We start from the raw sequence: 19,632 nt of genomic DNA, 5'->3' as shown, positions 1-19,632 counted from the left end.
CTCAAAGAGCTTTTTCATGTGCTCTCACTTAATCTTGATGTAAGCATGCTCTATTTGTACATGGAGGAACTCAGGTCCCGCCGACAAAGTTAATTACCTTGGAAATTAACTTAGAAGCTGGCCTGGACTTCAGCTGGAAGTTATTTTGTTCAATCTCCCCATTTTGCAGATTGGAGACTGAGGCCCAGAGAGGAAAAGAATTCAGTGAAGGGTTCACAGAGAGCCAGGTGGCAGAGCTGGGACCAGAACCTGAGGAGCTGGGTTTTAGGTGACCCTGGAACCTGAACCACCTCAAACCTTCTGGGCTTCTGTGAATCACAGCTGGACCTCTGACCTCCCACTCACCCTTTCCACTCCCACTTGTAGGAATCCTGCTTGTAATGAATTTTGGAATCAAGCTCTCCCTTGCTGGCCTAGGTCTGTGACTCCGCACTTTGTATTTTCTCCCAGGCCTGGGTCCAATGAGGAGGAGGTGGTTCTGAATGAAATGAACAGGCCAGTCTTAGAATATAGGAGGAAGATTTGTTTAAAAAGAAGGGAGAGGGGAGGGGAAGAAGGAAGAAAATATATGCATGTTTGTGTGCTCCTAGGAAAATAGCATAATGACCCAAAGCCCCACTGCCACAACCCCTGGGGAGTGCGTGGGGGGCCGGAGGTCCTCCTGGTCTCCCCACCTCCAGGGGCCACTGCCCTTGCTCAATTTGCTTTTGCCAATGGCTCACCTTCAGTACCCGTCCCTTAATCTTCACCTGGCTGTTCAGATCTTTGCCCCTCCCCTAACTTCATCCAGAGAGGCCCTGGCACTGCTCATGGCGCCGTTCTGATTTTATTGCCTTTATAACACTCATCACTACCTGAAAGCTTGTGTATTTACTTGGTCTGTGTCTGCCCCACCCGGGTTCCGTGAAGGCAGGAATCCTGTCTTTTTTCGCACCGTCAGGCACAGAGCAGACCGATGATCAATGAGAAGTGAGTGAGATTGGCTTTCGCTTTTTACTTTGTACACTTTGTATTTTAAAACATTTTTGAAGATGATTATTTTTACATCAAAAGAAAAAAAAAAAAAACCCAGCTAGGTTACTGCAGAGGACTCTACTCTCAGCAGAATGTCTTGGGTCAGACAAGTTTCCAAATGAAAGCAATTCCTTCCTAGTACCGACTGGAGACTCAAACCAGAGAGGGGCAGCGCCTGGCCCAAGTCCACACAGCACTCAGCAAGCCAGGCCGGGACCCAGATCCCCCTCTTCCCAAGTCAGCCTGGGGACCTCCCGGGAGTGTCTAGATCCGAGGAAGGTGGAGGGGTCTGCGAGAAGTGGAGGAGAGAGAAAGCGCCCAAAGGGGGAGAAGTCGGCGAGGGCGGGCAGGCAGAAAGGGAGGAGAGTGTGCAAGGTGACCCAGAGATGCGGGGAGCGGGGCGGAGGGGGCGGGACGGGTAATGAGAGGGAGACGGAAAGGAAGGGGCAGCCGGGTGACCGAGGGCGCCGGGGGCGGGGAGGCAGGTGAGGGTGCGAGGAGGCAGGTGAGGGTGCGACGGGAGGGAGCGGAGAGGACTGTGGCAGGGGAGAGGTGGGGGGAACCGCGGGAGGAGGAGAGGGGCGGGCGGAGGGCCAGGGGCGGGGCCAGGGGGTGGGGCGTGAGGAGGTGGGTCCCCGGCTCCGTGGGGGCCGCAGAGCGCCTGTGCAGCTCTCCGGAGGTGGCTGGCTGCCGGGCTTCCTAAGGACTGGCTTCCGTCCGGGTCCGCTGTGTCTGGATCCTGGGAGGCTGGGGACCGGGGGTCCGCCCAGAGCGGTCGGAGCGCGCCGGAGCTGGGAAGGGGCCCCCAGGAGGCCGGCCGCAGCCACGTCACGCCCAAGGTCACGCTGCAAATGGCAGCCGTGGAGATCTCGCTCTAACAGCGGGCTACCTGGACTTTGTCCCCATCGAGCCCTGCAGGTGAGGAGGAAGGCCGAGAAATTCAGGCTTGCAGCCCAGAGGCCTCAGCCCCGGCTTCCAGAAATGGAAGACGCTGTGGGTCGGGAGCCAGAGCTCTTTGTTCTAGTTTTAGCCGGACCCGTGACTCCCGGCGTGGCTTTGCGCGAGTTCCCGCCCCTCACTGGGCCTCCATGTACCCACCAGTAAAGTGGGAGGGTTTTTGGATGGCTCTCCCTAATTTCCAGATTGACTTAAATTCATTTCCTTGTCAGACTTCCCCTACGGCTTGCCCCCGGCTTCGCCAGCCACTGCCCTTCCTCAGCAGCAACTTGGCTGTACTCAGAAACTCTGGACCCTCAGGTTTCCCCCAGACCACCTGGGATTGTCTGGAATCGACTGTGTGGGGCAAGAAGCTGCACCCAGCCTCCCGACAGCAGGCTGAGGACTTGCTTCTTGGGCATGGAGTCAGTAATCCTTTTACTGGCTCCCCACCTAGGCAGACCTTGTTACCGCCAGTAAAGACGCATCGGAGGCTTAGAGACAGGACCTGGCTCTGTCTGCCTTTGGCCCTGCGCTGTGCCGATTCACCCAAATCAGATTGTTTTAAAATCCAAATTTGTCTAAGCATGATGCAGTAGAAGGGAGCACTGGCCAGAGTCTGGAAGTTTGGGTTCTGGTGCTGGCTGTGTACCTTAGGCTAGTATCTGCCCCTCTCTGGCTCAGTCTTCCCTGATAAACAAGGGGTCTGTCACATGGTCTGCAAGGACCCTGTGTCTTTGGTATTGTTAACAATAGTAATAGCAATCATAATTGTGTCCTTACCTTGACCTACAAGGCCCTGCCACAGTGGGCCCTGTCTACCCAAAGCAGCAGACTTGCCGTTGACCTACCTCGGGGCCTTTGCACTTGGTGTTTCCAGTGCCAGGAACACTTAACCACCTCCATTTCCTGCATAGTCATTCTTCAGATCTCCCCCGAAACTTGACTTACTTAGGAAGTTCAACACAGATGGGATCCCTGGGTTTATATCCTAATGGCACATGCTGACTTTGTTATACTTCAGTGTTTGTATAGTTCTTTGTCTAATATCTGTGTCTCGTATTCTTTAAAGCCTGTAAATGCCAGGAGGGCTGGAAATCTATCCTGTTCCCTAGCATCTAGCACATAGTAGGTGCCCAGAAATTTGTGGAATGAACGGATGATCTCATTTCATGCAACAGTCTCGTGAGGTTGGCACATCGTGCTCCTCTTCAGTCAGGAGACAGAGATTCAGAGAGTGACACTCCTAGGGTCACACAGTAAGTGGGAAGTGCCAGAATTTGAACCCAGTCTGCCTCTGACCCCAAGGTCTGAACTTCTACCTCACTGCCGTCTCATTCCAGGATCTTCTGCTGTGAGGACGTGCCACAACTCTGGCCCACAAGGCCCGGGGAGAGAAGACCTTTAGGTTGTGGGCGGGGGGGGTCTTGTCCGGCTCAGTTTCTCTTTAACCCCTGGCGGACTTAGGGTGCACTTGCCCCCCTCCGACAGGCCCATGGCGCATCGGCTGCAGATACGACTGCTGACGTGGGACGTGAAGGACACACTGCTCAGGCTCCGCCATCCTGTGGGAGAGGAATACGCCACCAAGGCCCGGGCCCACGGGCTGGAGGTGGAGGCCGCCGCTCTGGGACACGCCTTCAGGCAGGCCTACAGGACTCAGAGCCACAGCTTGCCCAACTACGGCCTGAGCCAAGGCCTCACCTCCCGCCGGTGGTGGCTGGATGTGGTCTTGCACACCTTCCAGCTCGCGGGTGTTGGAGACGCGCAGGCTGTGGCCCCCATCGCTGAGCGGCTGTACGAGGACTTCTGTAAGCCGTGCACCTGGCAGCTGTTGGAGGGGGCCGAGGCCACCCTGAGACGGTGCCGAGAACGAGGTGTGAGGCTGGCAGTGGTCTCCAACTTTGACCGGCGGCTGGAGGACATCCTGAGGGGGCTGGGCCTGCGGGAACACTTTGACTTTGTGCTGACCTCTGAGGCTGCCGGCTGGCCCAAGCCTGACCCCCGGATTTTCCGCGAGGCCTTGCGGCTTGCTCGAGTGGACCCGGCAGGAGCAGCCCACATTGGGGACAGTTACCACTGTGATTACAAGGGGGCCCAGGCTGTAGGGATGCACAGCTTCCTGGTGGTTGGCCCAGAGCCCTTAGACCCTGCAGTCAAGGGTTCTGTACCCCAAGAATGTCTCCTCCCCTCACTGTCCCATCTCCTGCCTGCCCTTGACCGCCTGGAGGGCTCACCTCTGGAACTTTGAGTCTGACGAGGGAAGTGGCTCCAGCGAACTAGAAAGCTCCTCCCTTTCTGAGATCAGGCCTTTGGCTCTCTCCCTGCGGCGTCCAAATGCATTCTGACTATAAAGTGGTGAATGCAGGGCTTTGAGCCCGTCTCCACGCCTCTCAGGTGGTTTATTTGTCACACCTGTGTCTTTCCCCACCCCCACCTACAAGATTCACTAAGGGCCCAACTAGCTTCAGAACCAGGCACATTCAAAAATTTGTTTTAGCAGCAGGGCCCTATTGTTATGGGAGATCTTACTGGAACCCCAATGTGCAAAACAGCAAAAGCAAGAAACTTCTAGGGTTGAAACAGGTTCTAGAGCCCCACAGTCGGGCCCTGAAGCCTCTATGACTCCCCGTGGGAAGCAGGAGATCGGAGGAGCTTAGTTTGGAAAACTGGGGTGCTAAGCTGTGCTGTAGGGACATGTCCTCTAGGACTATATAGTGTAAATAGGATCTCAGAGAAGGAGCACCCGAATTACATCATGAGAAGAAACTTCTTTCATGCTTGCCATGTGTTAGTCCTTTACATGCAGATAGAACCCTCAAAGCTACCTAATGGGCAGAGGTAGCGGGACGTGCACTTTACAAATGAGAAACGTTCAGAAGTTAAGTAGCCTGCCTGACGTTGCAAGGAGAGCTGTGGCCCTCGAGACGGTGCAGTGGTGATCGTGGGAGAACAGGGAGGCTGTTCCACAGGAGGCCGGTTTTGAAGAGCACCCGAGTCACAGGTGTTAGCATGGAGGTAGGAGAGCACAGGGAACGGGGACAGGAGCTTGAGGTGGCAGGAGTGTAGGACACATGCGGGGAATGACTAGAGACTGAAGGAAGTAGGCTGGGTTTTAAAAATTCCATGTCCCTTCCTGCCTCTCCCCTCTTCTCACTCCTCTTCTCTCACACCTGCTTGGTACTTACCAGACGCTTGTATTCCTTGCCTACTGCCAGGCACACACACGGTGTTAGGTTCTGGTGCCAGCTGCTGGGGAGGGCTCCCGAGTGGCCCCGAACTGCGGTGACATTTAGGTGGGCAGAGGAGTAAGATGCCTTCCTGGCAGGTGGTCCATGAACTACGGACCGAGGGCTGCCATGGGGAGTTAGATTGGCAATTTGGGGGCATGGTGTGGGGGGTGCCTTCGGGTGCTGGGTAGAAAAGGTGGGCTCTGACCCAGGATTCTGGGCAGAGATTGTGCCCACGTGAGGGGAGGGAGGCTCTTCTCAGACTTGGCCAAACTTCCAGGTTGGTACGAAGCCCAGGTGACATTAATTCCCAAGTATCAGGCAGTGAGGACGTGGGTTGAGCTGTTCTCTCAGAGCTGCAAGGGCCTCGGAAGTACCTGAACCAAAAAAGTTGCCATTCGGTCTGTGGACTGGATCTGATCTACCCAGTGTTTGGAGTAAATTATTGAGCAAACTTAAGAGTGGGGAGGGCTCTGGCCCCCATCTTTGAGCCCAGGGGCCTGAAGTTGTAGGTAAGATTGCCTCTGAACTGTGTTCCTAAATAAAACAGGAATGTGAGGACCACTGTTCTAATGTGACCTCAGAGAACAGGAAGGGACTCGGCCCGGGGTTCCAGCAATGCAGGGCCCAGAGCCGTCTCGGGGCTCGAGTGGCTGTGTGCGCTGAGCCGGGCGTGCGCATGAGGGTGAGGAAGATCTCTTTCCTAGCAGGCGTACCTCTTTAGATGTGAGCTGGCACTTGGGGGATGTGCCCAATTTCCCACAAAGAACATGGAAGAAACTTTTCAGTCTTTTAAAACCTTTAATAACAGACGTGTTCCCTACGTCTGGCCCTCGTACTCCCTCAGCTCTCTGGGGCTTGAAGCCCTCACTCCGGGTCTCCACATTATGTCGGGGGGGCCACGAGCTGCGGGGAGGGGGCAGTTTTGGGGGTGTTGCAGTCAGGTTACCTCCGGACAGGATCCCCTCAGTCTCCTGAGCCGCCAGGCTGGACCTGGTGGGGGGACACAGCCCCCCCCAGGCCAGAGTCTTCTGGCCAAGAACAGCCTTGCAGGAGTTCTGAATCAAAGCCAGGGACAGGGCTGGAAGGCAGTGCTTCTCCAGAAGAGTCTACCACACACACCCAGGCACCTTTCCATCCACCCGTTCGCTCGCCAAGTATTTCTTGCACAACCGGGCACCAGGCACCATGCTGGGTGCCAGACACGATGTGGTGAACAAGACACCCTCGGAGGGCCAGATGCCTGGTGGATTTGGGAGACTAAGGCCCCGCGGGTAGCAGGCTCCCCACAGATACCCAGCATGTCACGGCTGAACCCAGACCTGAAATGGATCCCCCACCCTCCTAAAGCTGCCCATCGGGCAGAGGCAACATCGGGGCTGGGGGGGAGACACTGGGTAGGAACATGGCCTGGACGCGTGGTGGGGAGCAGACCAGGGCTCCCGGTGGTCGCGGATCAGCGGATGATGGAAATGGTCTGGTCGGCCACCGCAAAGACCGGGAAGAGGGGCCCCGAAAAGGGCACGTGGTGGGCGTGGAGCACCGTGCCCGAGGCCGGCTCGTAGAAGAGCAGTTCCTGCGCCTGCAAGTCTAGAAGCACGCCCAGCTGGGTGGGGCAGCGCAGCAGCCCCAGGGGCTCGTGCTGCCCGTCGTGGGAGAAACGGAACTCCTGGTCGTAGCGGGAGAAGACCCAGGAGAAGGTGTTGTGGCCCAGACGAGAGTCACTGCCGGAGCCCTTGCGGGGCAGCTGGCCCAGGGCCACGCCCACCTTATAGGCACAACTGTTCTGGACGTTCACCATCCAGGTGTGCAGCCCAGCCTGGAAGGGGGTGGCCGCGAGGGCATTGGGCCAGTGGTCAAAGCGCTCGGGGGCATCTGCACAGGCCTTGGACTTCTTGGCATTGAAGGTCAGGGTCCTTCGATCATCTGACAGTTGCAGGAAGGGGCTGACGGTCCTCTCGTCGATACGCACGTCCTCCGTGCCTGCCAGGACGAATTCTGAGAGTTGCCCAAGGCCCACCGTCAGCCCTAACCCGGTCCTGTCAGGCAGCAAAGGGCTGCTGCACCACCCACCAGTAACGTTACCTCACACAAGCCCTTTCCTCCCTCTGAGCCCCCAGCATCCTCATCGGTAAAATGGGGATCAGTCGGACTTATCACAGGGTGGACGTGAGGACCAAATGGGATGATACATCTAAAGTCCCTAGCATTAATTAGGTGCTCAATAAGTTGTGGCCATGACAACAATAGTTATTATTAGTCTAGGACCCTCATCTGTAAACTAGAAAGAAGGCCCAGGGAGGAGAAGCAAGTTGCCCAAAGTCACACACCTAGTTGGTGGCAGGGCAAAATGAAGACCCAGCATTTTGCTCCCACATCTAGCACCCTGCACCGATCACAGCGCATTCCAGTTGAGGCCTGTCTGCGGCCTCCAGATCAGATCTGTCCTAGGGGCAAGGCCCCGGGAGCTAGGAAGCATCAGATCCGTACTTCCCGTACTTTCCAACAACTCACTGAATGGGACTGCCGGCAATCCGGCCCACTCTGATACGAGTGTGCAGAGCAGACAAGCTGGAGCTTGCGCCAAACATGTAAGGCTAACATCCAAGGAGGAGGGTTAAAACTGAGGAACAATTCGGGGCGCCTGGGTGGCTCAGATGGTTGAGCGTCTGCCTTCGGCTCAGGTCATGATCTCATGGTCCTGGGATGGAGTCCCACATCGGGCTCCTTGCTTAGCGGGGAGCCTGCTTCTCCCTCTGCCTGCCACTCCCCCTGCTTGTGTTCTCCCTCTCTCTCTCTGGCAAATAAATAAATAAGATCTTAAAAAAAAAATGCTAAGATATTAAAAAATAAAACAAAAAACAAAACTGAGGAACAATTCAATCTATTACCCTAACCTCTTTGTGATTCATGCAAACACCACAACCAGGAGCACAGAAGCTTCCACCTAGCTTGGGAGATTCTGCTTGGGGAACTCCCGCACTAAGTGGGAATTCCCGCGGGAGAAGACCGTGTCGCGTTTACCTCCGTGGCCTTAGCACGCAGCACGAGGCCAGGCCACAGTCGGCCTGAGTTAGTGGTTAAGTAAGTGAGGCGAATCCAGGCAGCTCAATTCTCGCTCCAGATGCTCTCCAGCTGGCCAGCACTTGTATCTTCTTAAAGAGAAACTCGGTTTCCAAGAAATAATACTAAGCTGTCCCACTCGGGCAGGACAGAGCTGTGACTTATAGGAACAAGATTCTTCTTAGAGCCAACAGAGCAGGCTGGGCTGGAAACGGGAAGGACCTGACCCGGCCGCCCCAGGCCTGTCCAGACCTTGGCTTCACCGACAAGCCTGCATCTAGCATCACTGTTTGCTTTAGCTACCGTGCCAGATGTTCTGTTCCCCAGCGTGACCCAGCAGCACACCCCAGCCATCCAGCCAGCCGCCCAGTTGTTCCCCCTGGTGCTGGGCTCTACCAGCTCCTAACCTGAGAGGGACCCGAGAACCGCTGTCACCCAGAGTTGGGTAAGTAGTGGGCTCCGAATGCACTTCTCATTAAAGTTTAACTTGTCCGACTCCTGGGGATCCAAAATGCCCTCTGCTTCCTCGGTCCTTGTGGAAGGGGGGAAAAAAAAAAGACAAATTCAGGAAGGTTCTGGAAATGGATCTGGATCAATATAGGGTGATGGGAAAGGGACAGAAGTAAAATCTTCTTCCCATGAGGGTGACACCAAGATTGGCAGCCAGGCCCCAAACAGGAGCCCCCTAAAAAGGCTTGAGCCAAACAGAAAGCAGGGCTTTCCCTTGTGTCCCCCAGGAGTCTTAATTCCAGCAAGGCGGACAATTTGCAGGGAGGTAAATACTTGGTACCGGTATTGGAACTTGGAGTTGGTCTACTCTGTAGGAGAAACAACCTGCTGCGTCTCTAAGTTAGCAGCAGAACAGGGATGGCACCTGAGCCTCTTACGCACCAGTCTTTCCACTCCCCCGTCTTATGTGGAGAAAATCTTGCCTCCTTCCAAAACCTACTGCAGCAAAACCTATTGGTTCAGTAAGAAGGTACAGCCATTCCTCTGCTCTTAAAATGCAAATACCCTTGGGGCACCTGGGTGGCTCAGTTGGTTAAGCGACTGCCTTCGGCTCAGGTCATGATCCTGGAGTCCCAGGATCAAGTCCCATATCGGGCTCCCTGCTCAGCAGGGAATCTGCTTCTCCCTCTGACCCTCCCCCCTCTCATGCTCTCTATCTCATTCTCTCTCAAATAAATAAATAAATAAATCTTAAAAAAAAAAAATGCAAATACCCTTGAGGGATCCCACAAGAAGGGACTATCAGTTATCACCCCAACCATAAATTAGTTCTAGCGCTTTGCTCCTAGTAGCTACCTCTCCTCAGCTCACAGGGGCACTGGGTTTGGCTGGAGGGAACATGGGAACGTAAGATGCCTAGGAGGGGAGAATTACCATTTATTAAGTATCCAGTTTCCTTTATAGAATCTCATGTAATCTTTGCTATAACCTGGTAGATAGCTGTTATCCCATTTGACAGGAAAGAACAGAGATTCAGAGAAAGCACTCAGCTAAAAAGGAGAGCTGGGTTCAAGTCCTGCCTCCATGCAAAAATAGAACAAACCCAGTCTGGAGTCCAGGCACTGTTCAACATAATTTTCCCCTTGATCTAAAGTGAAAATGATCAACGGGGTGTAGGGCAAAGGAAGGGTTCGCCAGAGACCTGTGCAGACCTCTGAACTGGGTTCTGAGAAAGAGCTTTCCCACCGCCTCTGACCCTGAAGATGGCTTTGAGATCAGGCAGCAGTTCTGAGAGCACACTCTCTTCTCCAATTCTCTGGCTCTGCCCATAATGAAGGAGCAGGGAGGGACAGTGGGGCACAGCTCATGGGTGCAAGCTCTTTGCAAGACTTGTCACTGAGTGTCCTGGCTTGGGAAGAGCAAGGTGACCAAAGCCCTAGAAAAGCTAAGAGCAGGCTCTGGTAACAAAGGCTCTTTGTGGTCAGGACAAGAGAGGGGCTGTTGCCATCTTCCCAAAGCACTGAAGCTGGGGCTGGGGGGGCCCCAACCATCAGACGGGGAGGAAAGAGGAACGAACCCATGTCGGCCGTGCTGAGCCAACCCAAGGCAAATCTGAGGACAGTCATAGACACTAGAATCTAGACAACTAGCTGGTCCAGCACCTCATGATTCAGAAGGGAAAACTCATGGGGACGCCGGGGTGGCTCAGTCGGTTAAGGTACTGCGTTAAGCGTCTGCCTTCAGCTCAGGTCATGATCCCAGGGTCCTAGGATCGAGCCCCGCTGCTCGCCCTGCTTGTGCTGTTCACTCTCGCTTTCTCTCTCTGACAAGTAAATAAATCTCTCTCTCTCTCTTTTAAAGTATTTTTTTGTTATTGTTGTTTTAAAAGCCTAAGGAATAAATTCCAGATTAAATCAGGAATTCTAGCGGGCTCCCTCCCTGCTCAGCAGGGAGTCTGCTTCTTCCTCTGACCCTTACCCCCTCATGCTCTCTCTCTCATTATCTCTCAAATACATGAATAAAGTCTTTAAAAAAAAAAAAAAAAGGAAACAAAAAACACACCAAACACCGTTAAGAACTTTGTGGGCGGGCGCCTGGGTGGCTCAGTTGCTTAAGCGACTGCCTTTGGCTCAGGTCATGATCCTGGAGTCCCAGGATCGAGTCCCACATCGGGCTCCCTGCTCGGCGGGGAGTCTGCTTCTCCCTCTGACCCTACCCCCTCTCATGTGCGCTCTCTCTCTCAAATAAATAAATAAATAAATAAATAAATAAATAAATAAATAAATAAATAAAATCTTTAATTAAAAAAAAGAACTTTGTGGGCACAACTGGCAACATTTGAATATGGACTGTATATTAGATAATAGTGTTACATCAACATTAAATTTCCTGAGCTTATAGTGACACTGTAGTTATGTAAGAGATTGTCTTTGTTCTTGAGAGAAAGATGCTGAAGTATTTAGACGTAAAAGGTCTCGCTTTCTGCAACTTACTCTCAAATAGGTCAGAAAAAGTAAGTGCCATATATTCACTTGTTAAATAGGTAGGAAGGAAGAGACAAACCGACCAAGAAAGAGAGCAGATGTGGCAAAATACTAACAATTAGGATTTCTAGCTGAAGCTCTTTATACTGTTTTTGCAACTTTTCTCCACATTTGAAATATTTCAAAACAAAAAAAAAATTTAAAGATCAATTTTTTTTTCAAAAATTAGAGCAGCTTGAAATTGAAGACAGGATGGTTTTAGAGGAAGATGAAGAAGGTAAAGGAGCAAGAGAAGACTAGCAGAAGTGTGGAAATATTAAAAGAGGGAAAAAGCAGGAATAAGCCAAGCGTTTAAAGGAGACCGTAAAATAAAGCTGGGGGCATCCGTACTGAGGGATGCCTTCACAGACTTGCCGAAGAGTGAGGTAAATCTATACGTACTGACATGGAGAGATCCAAGAGAGCCTAATAAGTTACAGAACAGCAAGTATTAAAACAATCCCAACTGTGTTAAAAATATATATTTTTAGAGGTAAACAAGCCCAGACATACTCTCGAGGGCTCTATTTACATAGGAAAGTTCACAAGATACATATCTGACTGTTAAAGCTGATCACCTCCAGGGAATAGGATTGGGAAGGGGTGATGGAGACACACACACACAAAAGTTTTTTAAGTAGTCTCTATGCCCAATGTGGGGCTTGAACTCACAATCCTGAGATCAAGAGTCACATGCTCTACTGAATGAGCCAGCCAGGCACCCCGAGACATTTTAAATTTTCAGTGGTTTTATATTGATGGCATTCTTTTCTCTTTCTCTCATGCACACGTATTACTGTTGAAATTTAAATATAAAAATAGTTAAGAAGAATGGGCTGTGCTCCCCCAGATACAGCTCTGAAATCTCTCACAGAAGATGTAAGAATTTAATTTCCTTGCCTGGCAAATTAGATCCTCTTGGCCACTTCCTCAGGCTCTTGGCTCTCAGTCTTTCAGAACCCAGGGAGAGCCTGGTGAAGGGCTTTTATTATTGCTTCATTAAAGTGCAAATTTTGAGTGGTGGTTAACACAGACTTAGGTTTCAAAGATCCCTTCATCAGAGAAAGGGGGACTGAGGCAGAGAAGACGGTGATGGGACAGGTGTTGGGTGTGGGTTCACGCCCCAGCTGTGGGGCATAGGCAAGTCCCTGCCCCTCTCTGAGCCTCAGTATTTTCATCTGTAGATGGGGGTGTAAAATACTCCAATAGCGGGACTGGTTACTTTGTAGCAGGATAACATTTCAGAAAGCCCTTGGCAAGCCTCTGATTGCTAAGTGTTTCTTTCACTACCCTTGCAAGGGGATCTAAAGCAGTTCTCCAAGTCAGAGGCAGGAAGACCCCCATCCAGGGAGCATGGCCCCAGGGCAGGCACTCGGTGGCACAGCATGCGTTGGGCTTTCGCCCTGGAGCAGTAGGACCTGAATGCGGACTAGTTACAGGCCTACAGGCAATGGTCTCCATTTGCCCAGGCAAATGACGGCCTATACTCACCTTTCAAAAATCTCCTGCTCCTTCTGCTGTGAGAAAAGAAAACAGAGTCAGGCTTGGTACCAGGAATTCAGCAGGTAGTCCAGATTTGAATATATTCAACTGGTATGGAGGGTGCCACACGGACAGACTCTAGCATAAAGCATTCTGTTCCTGCATTAAGACCCAAAACAAAGCCATCTGGGTTCTTCTTCGCACACCTCCACACCGCGCACTCAAAATGACTCAGTCGCCCGTGCCTGGTGCCATCCTGCGTTTCGCCAAACCACACTGCAGGACGACGTATTTACTAACACCTCACCCCCCACCAAGACTGCCAGCTCCTGGACGGCTGGGACTCTTTCTGAATCTTCCCTTGTGACCGTCCCAGCGTTTGGGACAGAATGTGCTCTGTCCGTGGAAGCTGAGTGACTCAGTCAATGCACAATCTAGGGCAGCGATGGAAATTGCCCTACTTGAACTGCAGAACAGCTCGGTTGTTCCACATTCAGATTTCTCTGCTTGGCATATTTACTCAGATGTCAGATTGTCCCGTTAAAACTGCAAGTATCTGCATCTCTATAGAAAGTACTTTGCAGGGATATGTACCAAAATATTACGGTAGTTTCTGGGTGGTGAGATTAAGGACCGCCCGGGGCCATTCCCTCCCTCTGCACACTTCCGAACCCTCTCTCTAGCTCTCCACTTCCTTTAACGTAGCTGTTCCTCTTTACCTTTCAGGCACCAGCTTTGAAGTTATTTCATCTGGGAAGCCTACCCTGACCACTGCCACCCGAAAGCCTGGACTGTGGGGTCTCTAGCTCCCAGTGATGTCCTCTACAGAAGACATAACCCTCCATTATCAGTTTACGGATTCGGCTCCGTAAGGCCACAAGGCACTAACAGCTGTGTCCTGTATCTCCACCCCGTGGCACAAGAGCACGTGGTAGACACTCAGTAGATATCTGCTCACTACTGAAAGAACAGTTAGCAGGTGCAAAAAAAAAATCCATTTAGTTTTATTCCCTTGCCTCATCCCTGCTCCAAATTATCCTTATCCACCCAACTCTTACCAATAAACATTCTCGATGTTTTAGACTTGGGGGGTGTCTGGTCCACTGGTTGTGTCCTCACCCCTGCCTGACTTACAATCAGCTGGAGATCATCCAGATGGGTGAGCATGCCCACCAGGTTGGTCCGGATGGCGTCGAGCTTCTGCAGCGCCTCAGTCCAGTGGACTCGCTGTGTCAGGATGCTCTGGTGGGCCCGCTCCTCTTCACCATGCACCTGTTCCAGCAAACGCTGCTCCTCGCTCTCACACAGACTCCTCACCACACCTAGCCTCTGGATGACCAGTTCCCGCGCCGCGCTGGCCGTGCTCTGATGAGGGGTAACACAGAGAATCGGGTCCTAGCAAAGCCCCAGTCAATATTAAGAGGATTTGGGCTCAGTGGGAAGGAGTGCTGGGGTTGATTAGCCATGTCTGCCACAGGCACAGTAATGGAAGAAACAGGTGCTTAAGCCATCCCAGCCTTAAGAGTTCCCAAATATGGTTTAGGGTAAAGAAATATAAGATTCAGACATCCAGGTCATATCTCATAGAGCCGGGATAACAGAATGGAAGAGCTGGGTTAAGGTTAGTGGGCATGGTCTAGAGATAACTAGAATCAATTATTTCATAGTTGAGAATACCAAGGTCAAGGGACCAGGGTCAGAGAATTACAGAATTGTAGAGCGAAAGAGCCTACAAAGTCATCCCCATCAACAGGATCCGTGCCAACAGTAGTCCAGTTGATATTCTGACTAGGTTTGAGTGAAAAAAATCTCATTCCTTCCTAAATCTGTCCATTCCAATGGCTTCCACGGTGGAATTCTTATTCATGCCAGGGGGCATGCCATCCACTCCAGTGAAGCTAATGTGTGTCTCCTAGTAATTAGCACAGGGTCTAGCACACAGTAGGTACTCAAATAGTTCCTGAATGACTGAGGAAGAAAGTTTCTTCCGACTAAGTCAAAAATCTCTTGGTAGCGCTCACAGGCCAAGTCAGGGACAGAGCTGGGACTAGAACCCAGTTCTTTTGACTCTCAGTCTAACACGATTCCCTTTCCCCCAGTGCCATCGGACAATCAGTCCTCCCAAAAGGCTGCATGAAACACCTGCACTCCTGCCAGACAAGGGAGAGTAGAACAGTCTCCTTCATGCCAGAACGTCAGGGATAGCCAGCAGCTTTCTCTGTGCCCTGCCTGTGCAAACCTGCTCTGTACAGGTAATGACCCCTGCTTTACAGAAGAAACGTAGCCATTCCTCTTTACCTTTCAGGCACCAGCTTTGAAGTTATTTCATCTGAGAAGCCTACCCTGACCACTGCCACCCGAAAGCCTGGACTGTGGGGTCTCTAGCTCCCAGTGATGTCCTCTACAGAAGACATAACCCTCCATTATCAGTTTACGGATTCGGAGAAGAAGAAGAAGAAACTGAGACCCACAATTTGCCCAGGGGAGAGGAAGAGAGTGAATGGCCTAAGTGAACCCAGGAGTTAGTTCTGACTCCAACTTCAGTGTTCCCTGAGCCAACATAACACACTAGTTAGGAAGTTAGGCTTTATTTTATTTTAAAGATTTTATTTATTTATTTGTCAGAGAGAGACAGAGCACAAGCAGGGGGAGGGGCAGAGGGAGAGGGACAAGCAGGCTCCCCACTGAGCAGGGAGCCTGACGTCAGGCTCGATCCCGGGACCCTAAGATCATGACCTGAGCCGAAGGCAGATGCTTAACCGACTGAGCCACCCAGGCGTCCCAGGAAGTTAGGCTTTAGAGACAGACAGTGCCTAGATTTAAACCTTAGCTGATCCACTTACTCTCTGTGGGATGTTGAGCACATTACTGATCTTCCCTATGCCTCAGTTTTCTAATCTGCTAAATGAGGATAATAATAGTACCTACAGCATAAGGTTATTGTGGAAGATTAAATGAGTTAATACATACAAAGTACACAGAACGAAGCCCAGCACATAAGTGTTCAACACCATTAGCTATTGTTCTCTCTATCCCACCTTGCTGCCTTGCCCACAGGGGTGGGTGTCCGTAGCCATGTTTGTACTATGTGATCAGGACCAAGAACAGACCCTGGCCCAAGATGCAGCAGACACTCTCTCACTGGAAGACTGTAATCAATTTCAACACATTTCTCGATTCATTCCCAGAAAAGTGTAGCAGAGAAAAAAAATTTCCCTTTCCAAAGATATGCCAGAATAAACTAAACACTGTCCTAAAACAAAGCACAGAAATGCTGGAAAAATAGCCCAAAGCATCCTTTTAAAAGTCAAGCTGCTCTGGCAGCTAAGTAAAGGAAATCCCCTGGAGTCCAAGCGTATGTAGAAAGGAAATTGAAAACTGGTGTAATCAAGAGCGGAGACTCTATTGCCCTGAATGCAGCTTGTGATTTATTTTAGAATTTTACACTCCTTTAAACTTAAGAGCCCAGTAAAGACAGAATTATATGGAAAAATAGACAAATCCACAGCATGATATGAAACTATAAATGCTCCTTGCCAGCAATCAGTAAATATGGCAGATAAAAAATTAGTAAGTATAGAGAAGATTTGAATGTGAAACATTTACCTAAAGTGACCATGTTTTAGGGCATAGAGCAAGTCTCAACAAATTTCAAACAACTGATATGCAGACTACAATGAAGTTAAGTGAGAAATTAGTGGAAAAAATAACAATGATAATTTTTAAAAGTAAAACCACACATCTGGAGATGTGGAGATTTAAAAATCTATTTCTAACAACACATAGTAAAATAAATCATAGTGGACATTTAAAAATACTTATAACTGAATGAAAATATTGCATCAGAAATTGTGAGAGCAATATGTAGAAGGAAATATAGGGCTTAAATGCTGACCTTGAGAAAGAAGACAGACTAAAATTAAGAGACTGTGTTCAGCTGAGGGAATTAAATAACAATGGTGTATATCTACCCCCTAAAAAAAATTAGAAGGAAAAAATTTATAAAGATAAGAGGAAGGGACACCTGGGGCACCTGGGTGTGTCGGTTAAGCGTCTGCCTTCGGCTCAGGTCATGATCCCAGAGTCCTGGGATCTAGCCCCGCATCAGGCTCCCTGCTCGGCGGGGAGTCTGCTTCTCCCTCTCCCTCTGCCCCTCTGCCTGCTTGTGCTCTCTCTCTCTCTCAAATAAATAAATAAAATCTTAAAAAAAAAAAAAAAGGAATCATACAATATGCACTCCCATGCCTGGCTTCTTAAAAAAAAAAAAAAAAGAGGAAGGGACGCCCGGGTGGCTCAGTCAGTTAAGTGTCTGCCTTCGGCTCAGGTCCAGCATCAGGCTCCTAGCTCAGTGGGGAGCCTGCTGCTCCCCCTGCTCGTGCTCTTTCTCTCTCTCTCTCTGACAAATAAATAAATAAAATCATAAAAAAAAAGATAAGAGGAAATAATAATGAGTTGTTGTTTTTTTTTTAAGATACAAAAGAGGGGCTCCTGGCTGGCTGAGTCGGAAGAGCATGTGACTCTTGATCTCGGTGTTGTGAGTTCGAGCCCCACGGTATAGAGATCACTAGAAAAAAATAAATAAACTTTGAAAAAAAAAGATCCAAAAGAGAGGATCAAAATACTAAAAGCTGGTTCTTTGAAAAGACTAACAAAATAGACAAACCAGTGGCAACTTTAATCAAGATTAAGAACAACTTGGGGGGGCACCTGGGTGGCTCAGTCGGTTAAGCGTCTGCCTTTGGTTCGGGTCATGATCTCAGGGTCCTGGGATCGAGCCCCATGTTGGGCTCCCTGCTCAGTGGGGAGCATGCTTCTCCCTCTCCCTCTACCTCTCCCCGCCCCGACTTGTACTCTCACTCTCAAATAAATAAATAAAATATCTAAAAAATTAACTTAAGAACTTTATGCCATTACATTTAAAAAGAGACAAAGTACATAATTTATCTAGAAAAAATTTACTAAAACCAAAGAAAAAGAATGAATCCTTTACTCATGGTGGGAAATGAATCAGTAGTTAAAATCCACCTGCAAAAAATAACACCAAGCCCAGATAGTTTTACAGGGGGTGTCACCAAATATTCAAGGCACAAATAATTCCAATCTTTTTTTTTTTTTAAAGATTTTATTTATTTATTTGAGAGAGAGAGAGAGCATGAGGGGGGGAGGGTCAGAGGGAGAAACAGACTCCCTGCCGAGCAGGGAGCCTGATGTGGGACTTGATCCCGGGACTCCAGGATCATGACCTGAGCCGAAGGCAGTCGCTTAACCAACTGAGCCACCCAGGCGCCCAATAATTCCAATCTTAACACAAATACCTCCGGTGAAAACAGAGAGTTCCCAACTCATTTAATAAGATTTATAGAACCTCAATACCAAAATCTGATAAGGACTATACAAGAAATGAAATTCATAGGCTAATCTCACTCCTGAGTATAGACACAAAAATCCTTAAACACATACACACAAAACCCCAAACTAAGATTAGCAATCCAACCTCAGAAATTTTGTATAACGATACAAGGAGAAGGAGAGGAGGGGGTCTCGGTGATAAAAGGGTAGCACGAGGGATCCTTATGATAGAACTGCTCTGTATCTTGGTTGTGGGAGAAGTCACACAAATCTACACATGTGATAAAACCGCACAGAACTAAATACACACACACAAATGAGCGCATGTTAAACTGGTGAAATGTGCATAAGGTAGGTTGTATGGATGTCAATGTCCTGGCTATGATACTGTACTATATAGTTAGGTAACATGTTATCATTGGGGGAAACTGGACGAAGGGTACAGGGGATATGGCTCTATGGTTATTTCTTACAACTATACGTGAATCTACAATTATCTCAAAATTTAAAGTAAAAAAAAAAAAATACATATGATCAAGCTTACTTGGTTTTCCCCAGGAATTCAGGATGGTTTAGCATTAGAAACTTTTTTTTTTTTTAGATTTTATTTATTTATTTGACATAGAGAAAGATAGAGAACACAAGCAGGGGGTGCGGCAGGCAGAGGGAGAGGGAGAGGGAGAAGCAGGCTCCCCGCTGAGCATGGAGCCTGACCTGGGACTCGATCCCAGGCCCCTGGAATCATGACCCGAGCCGAAGGCAGATGCTTAACCGACTGAGCCACCCAGGTGTCCCTAGCATTAGAAACTCTTATTAATGTATTACCATGTTAACAGATTGATAGGGGACAAAGCAGATCTATAAACTGACAAACGGCATCATTAAGAACCTACAGCAAATGTGATAAATAATGGAAAACAGAAGCAATCAGAAGAGAATTACACAAGCTCTGTCTATCACCTACGCATCCACCTGCACCTGCGCCCCATACTCTGCCTTCCCTGTTTCTGCGGATGAAAGCTCATGCTCTTACCTATGGCTAACTTTCCATTTGTTAGCCTATACCCCACCTTGCTATACCTGGTTACCCCCATTTCTCCCTCACCATTAATTTTCCCCTCTCTACCAGATAATGCCTACCAGCATACAGAGAGTAATTTCTGCATCTTAAAAATAAAATACCCTCTTGATCTCATATCCCCCTCCACTATCAACCCATTTCTCAGCTCCCTTCTTACAGCAGAGGTCCTCAAGGGTTCGCTGACCCAACTCTCCCAAATTACTCTTCTGTTCTCTCTGAAACCCACTCTGATCAGGCTTCCACCTCACCACTCTACAAAACACTCCCCATCCCATCACAATCTCCAGTGATGAACATGTTACTAAATCCAATGGCCCACTCTCATTTCTCACCTTACTTAACCTCTGCAACATTTGACATCCCACCTCTTTGAAACCTCTTATGTGGACACAACACTCAGTTTGACTCCTATCTCATCCACTGCTCCTACCTTAGGGCTTTTGCACTTGCCATTCCCTCTTTCTAGAACTCTTCCCCCAGATATCTGGTCCATTCCCTCACCTTC

At 49.8% G+C, this 19,632-nt stretch overlaps 2 protein-coding genes across 6 annotated transcripts in view; one reads left to right on the top strand and one right to left on the bottom strand.

Annotated features, from left to right (window-relative positions):
• The first annotated feature begins 1,654 nt into the window (after nucleotides 1-1,654).
• Nucleotides 1,655-4,333, top strand: HDHD3 (haloacid dehalogenase like hydrolase domain containing 3). 4 transcript variants are annotated; one of them, XM_081803412.1, is made up of 3 exons: nucleotides 1,655-1,932; nucleotides 3,294-3,358; nucleotides 3,442-4,333. In XM_081803412.1, exon 3 carries the CDS (start codon nucleotides 3,446-3,448, stop codon nucleotides 4,199-4,201), a length of 756 nt encoding a protein of 251 aa, XP_081659538.1. In that variant the 5' UTR covers nucleotides 1,655-1,932; nucleotides 3,294-3,358; nucleotides 3,442-3,445; the 3' UTR covers nucleotides 4,202-4,333. The 4 variants fall into 4 exon arrangements, with proteins under 4 accessions (XP_081659538.1, XP_081659537.1, XP_030885869.1 ...); XM_081803411.1 differs by having other exon boundaries at nucleotides 1,655-3,358; XM_031030009.2 differs by lacking the exon at nucleotides 3,294-3,358 and having other exon boundaries at nucleotides 1,656-1,932.
• A 1,628-nt stretch (nucleotides 4,334-5,961) lies between these two features.
• Nucleotides 5,962-19,632, bottom strand: part of BSPRY (B-box and SPRY domain containing) — an 18,019-nt gene continuing 4,348 nt past the window's right edge. Inside the window, exons 3-6 of one of the 2 annotated variants that reach the window (XM_006735109.3) lie at nucleotides 13,832-14,062; nucleotides 12,707-12,732; nucleotides 8,651-8,775; nucleotides 5,962-7,163 (exon numbers count right to left, since the gene is read on the bottom strand). In XM_006735109.3, coding sequence (XP_006735172.2) covers nucleotides 6,637-7,163; nucleotides 8,651-8,775; nucleotides 12,707-12,732; nucleotides 13,832-14,062 — 909 coding nt within the window. In that variant the 3' untranslated portion in view covers nucleotides 5,962-6,636. Of the gene's footprint in view, nucleotides 7,164-8,204; nucleotides 8,776-12,706; nucleotides 12,733-13,831; nucleotides 14,063-19,632 lie in introns of both variants that reach the window. The other variant, XR_014140127.1, reaches the window with a different exon arrangement.

The sequence above is a fragment of the Leptonychotes weddellii genome, chromosome 14, assembly GCF_054177405.1.
Source record: "Leptonychotes weddellii isolate Sample4059 chromosome 14, ASM5417740v2, whole genome shotgun sequence".
In the NCBI taxonomy this organism is placed as follows: domain Eukaryota; kingdom Metazoa; phylum Chordata; class Mammalia; order Carnivora; family Phocidae; genus Leptonychotes; species Leptonychotes weddellii.
Note: the sequence above shows the minus strand (reverse complement) of the source record. Positions and strands in the feature narration are given on the sequence as shown.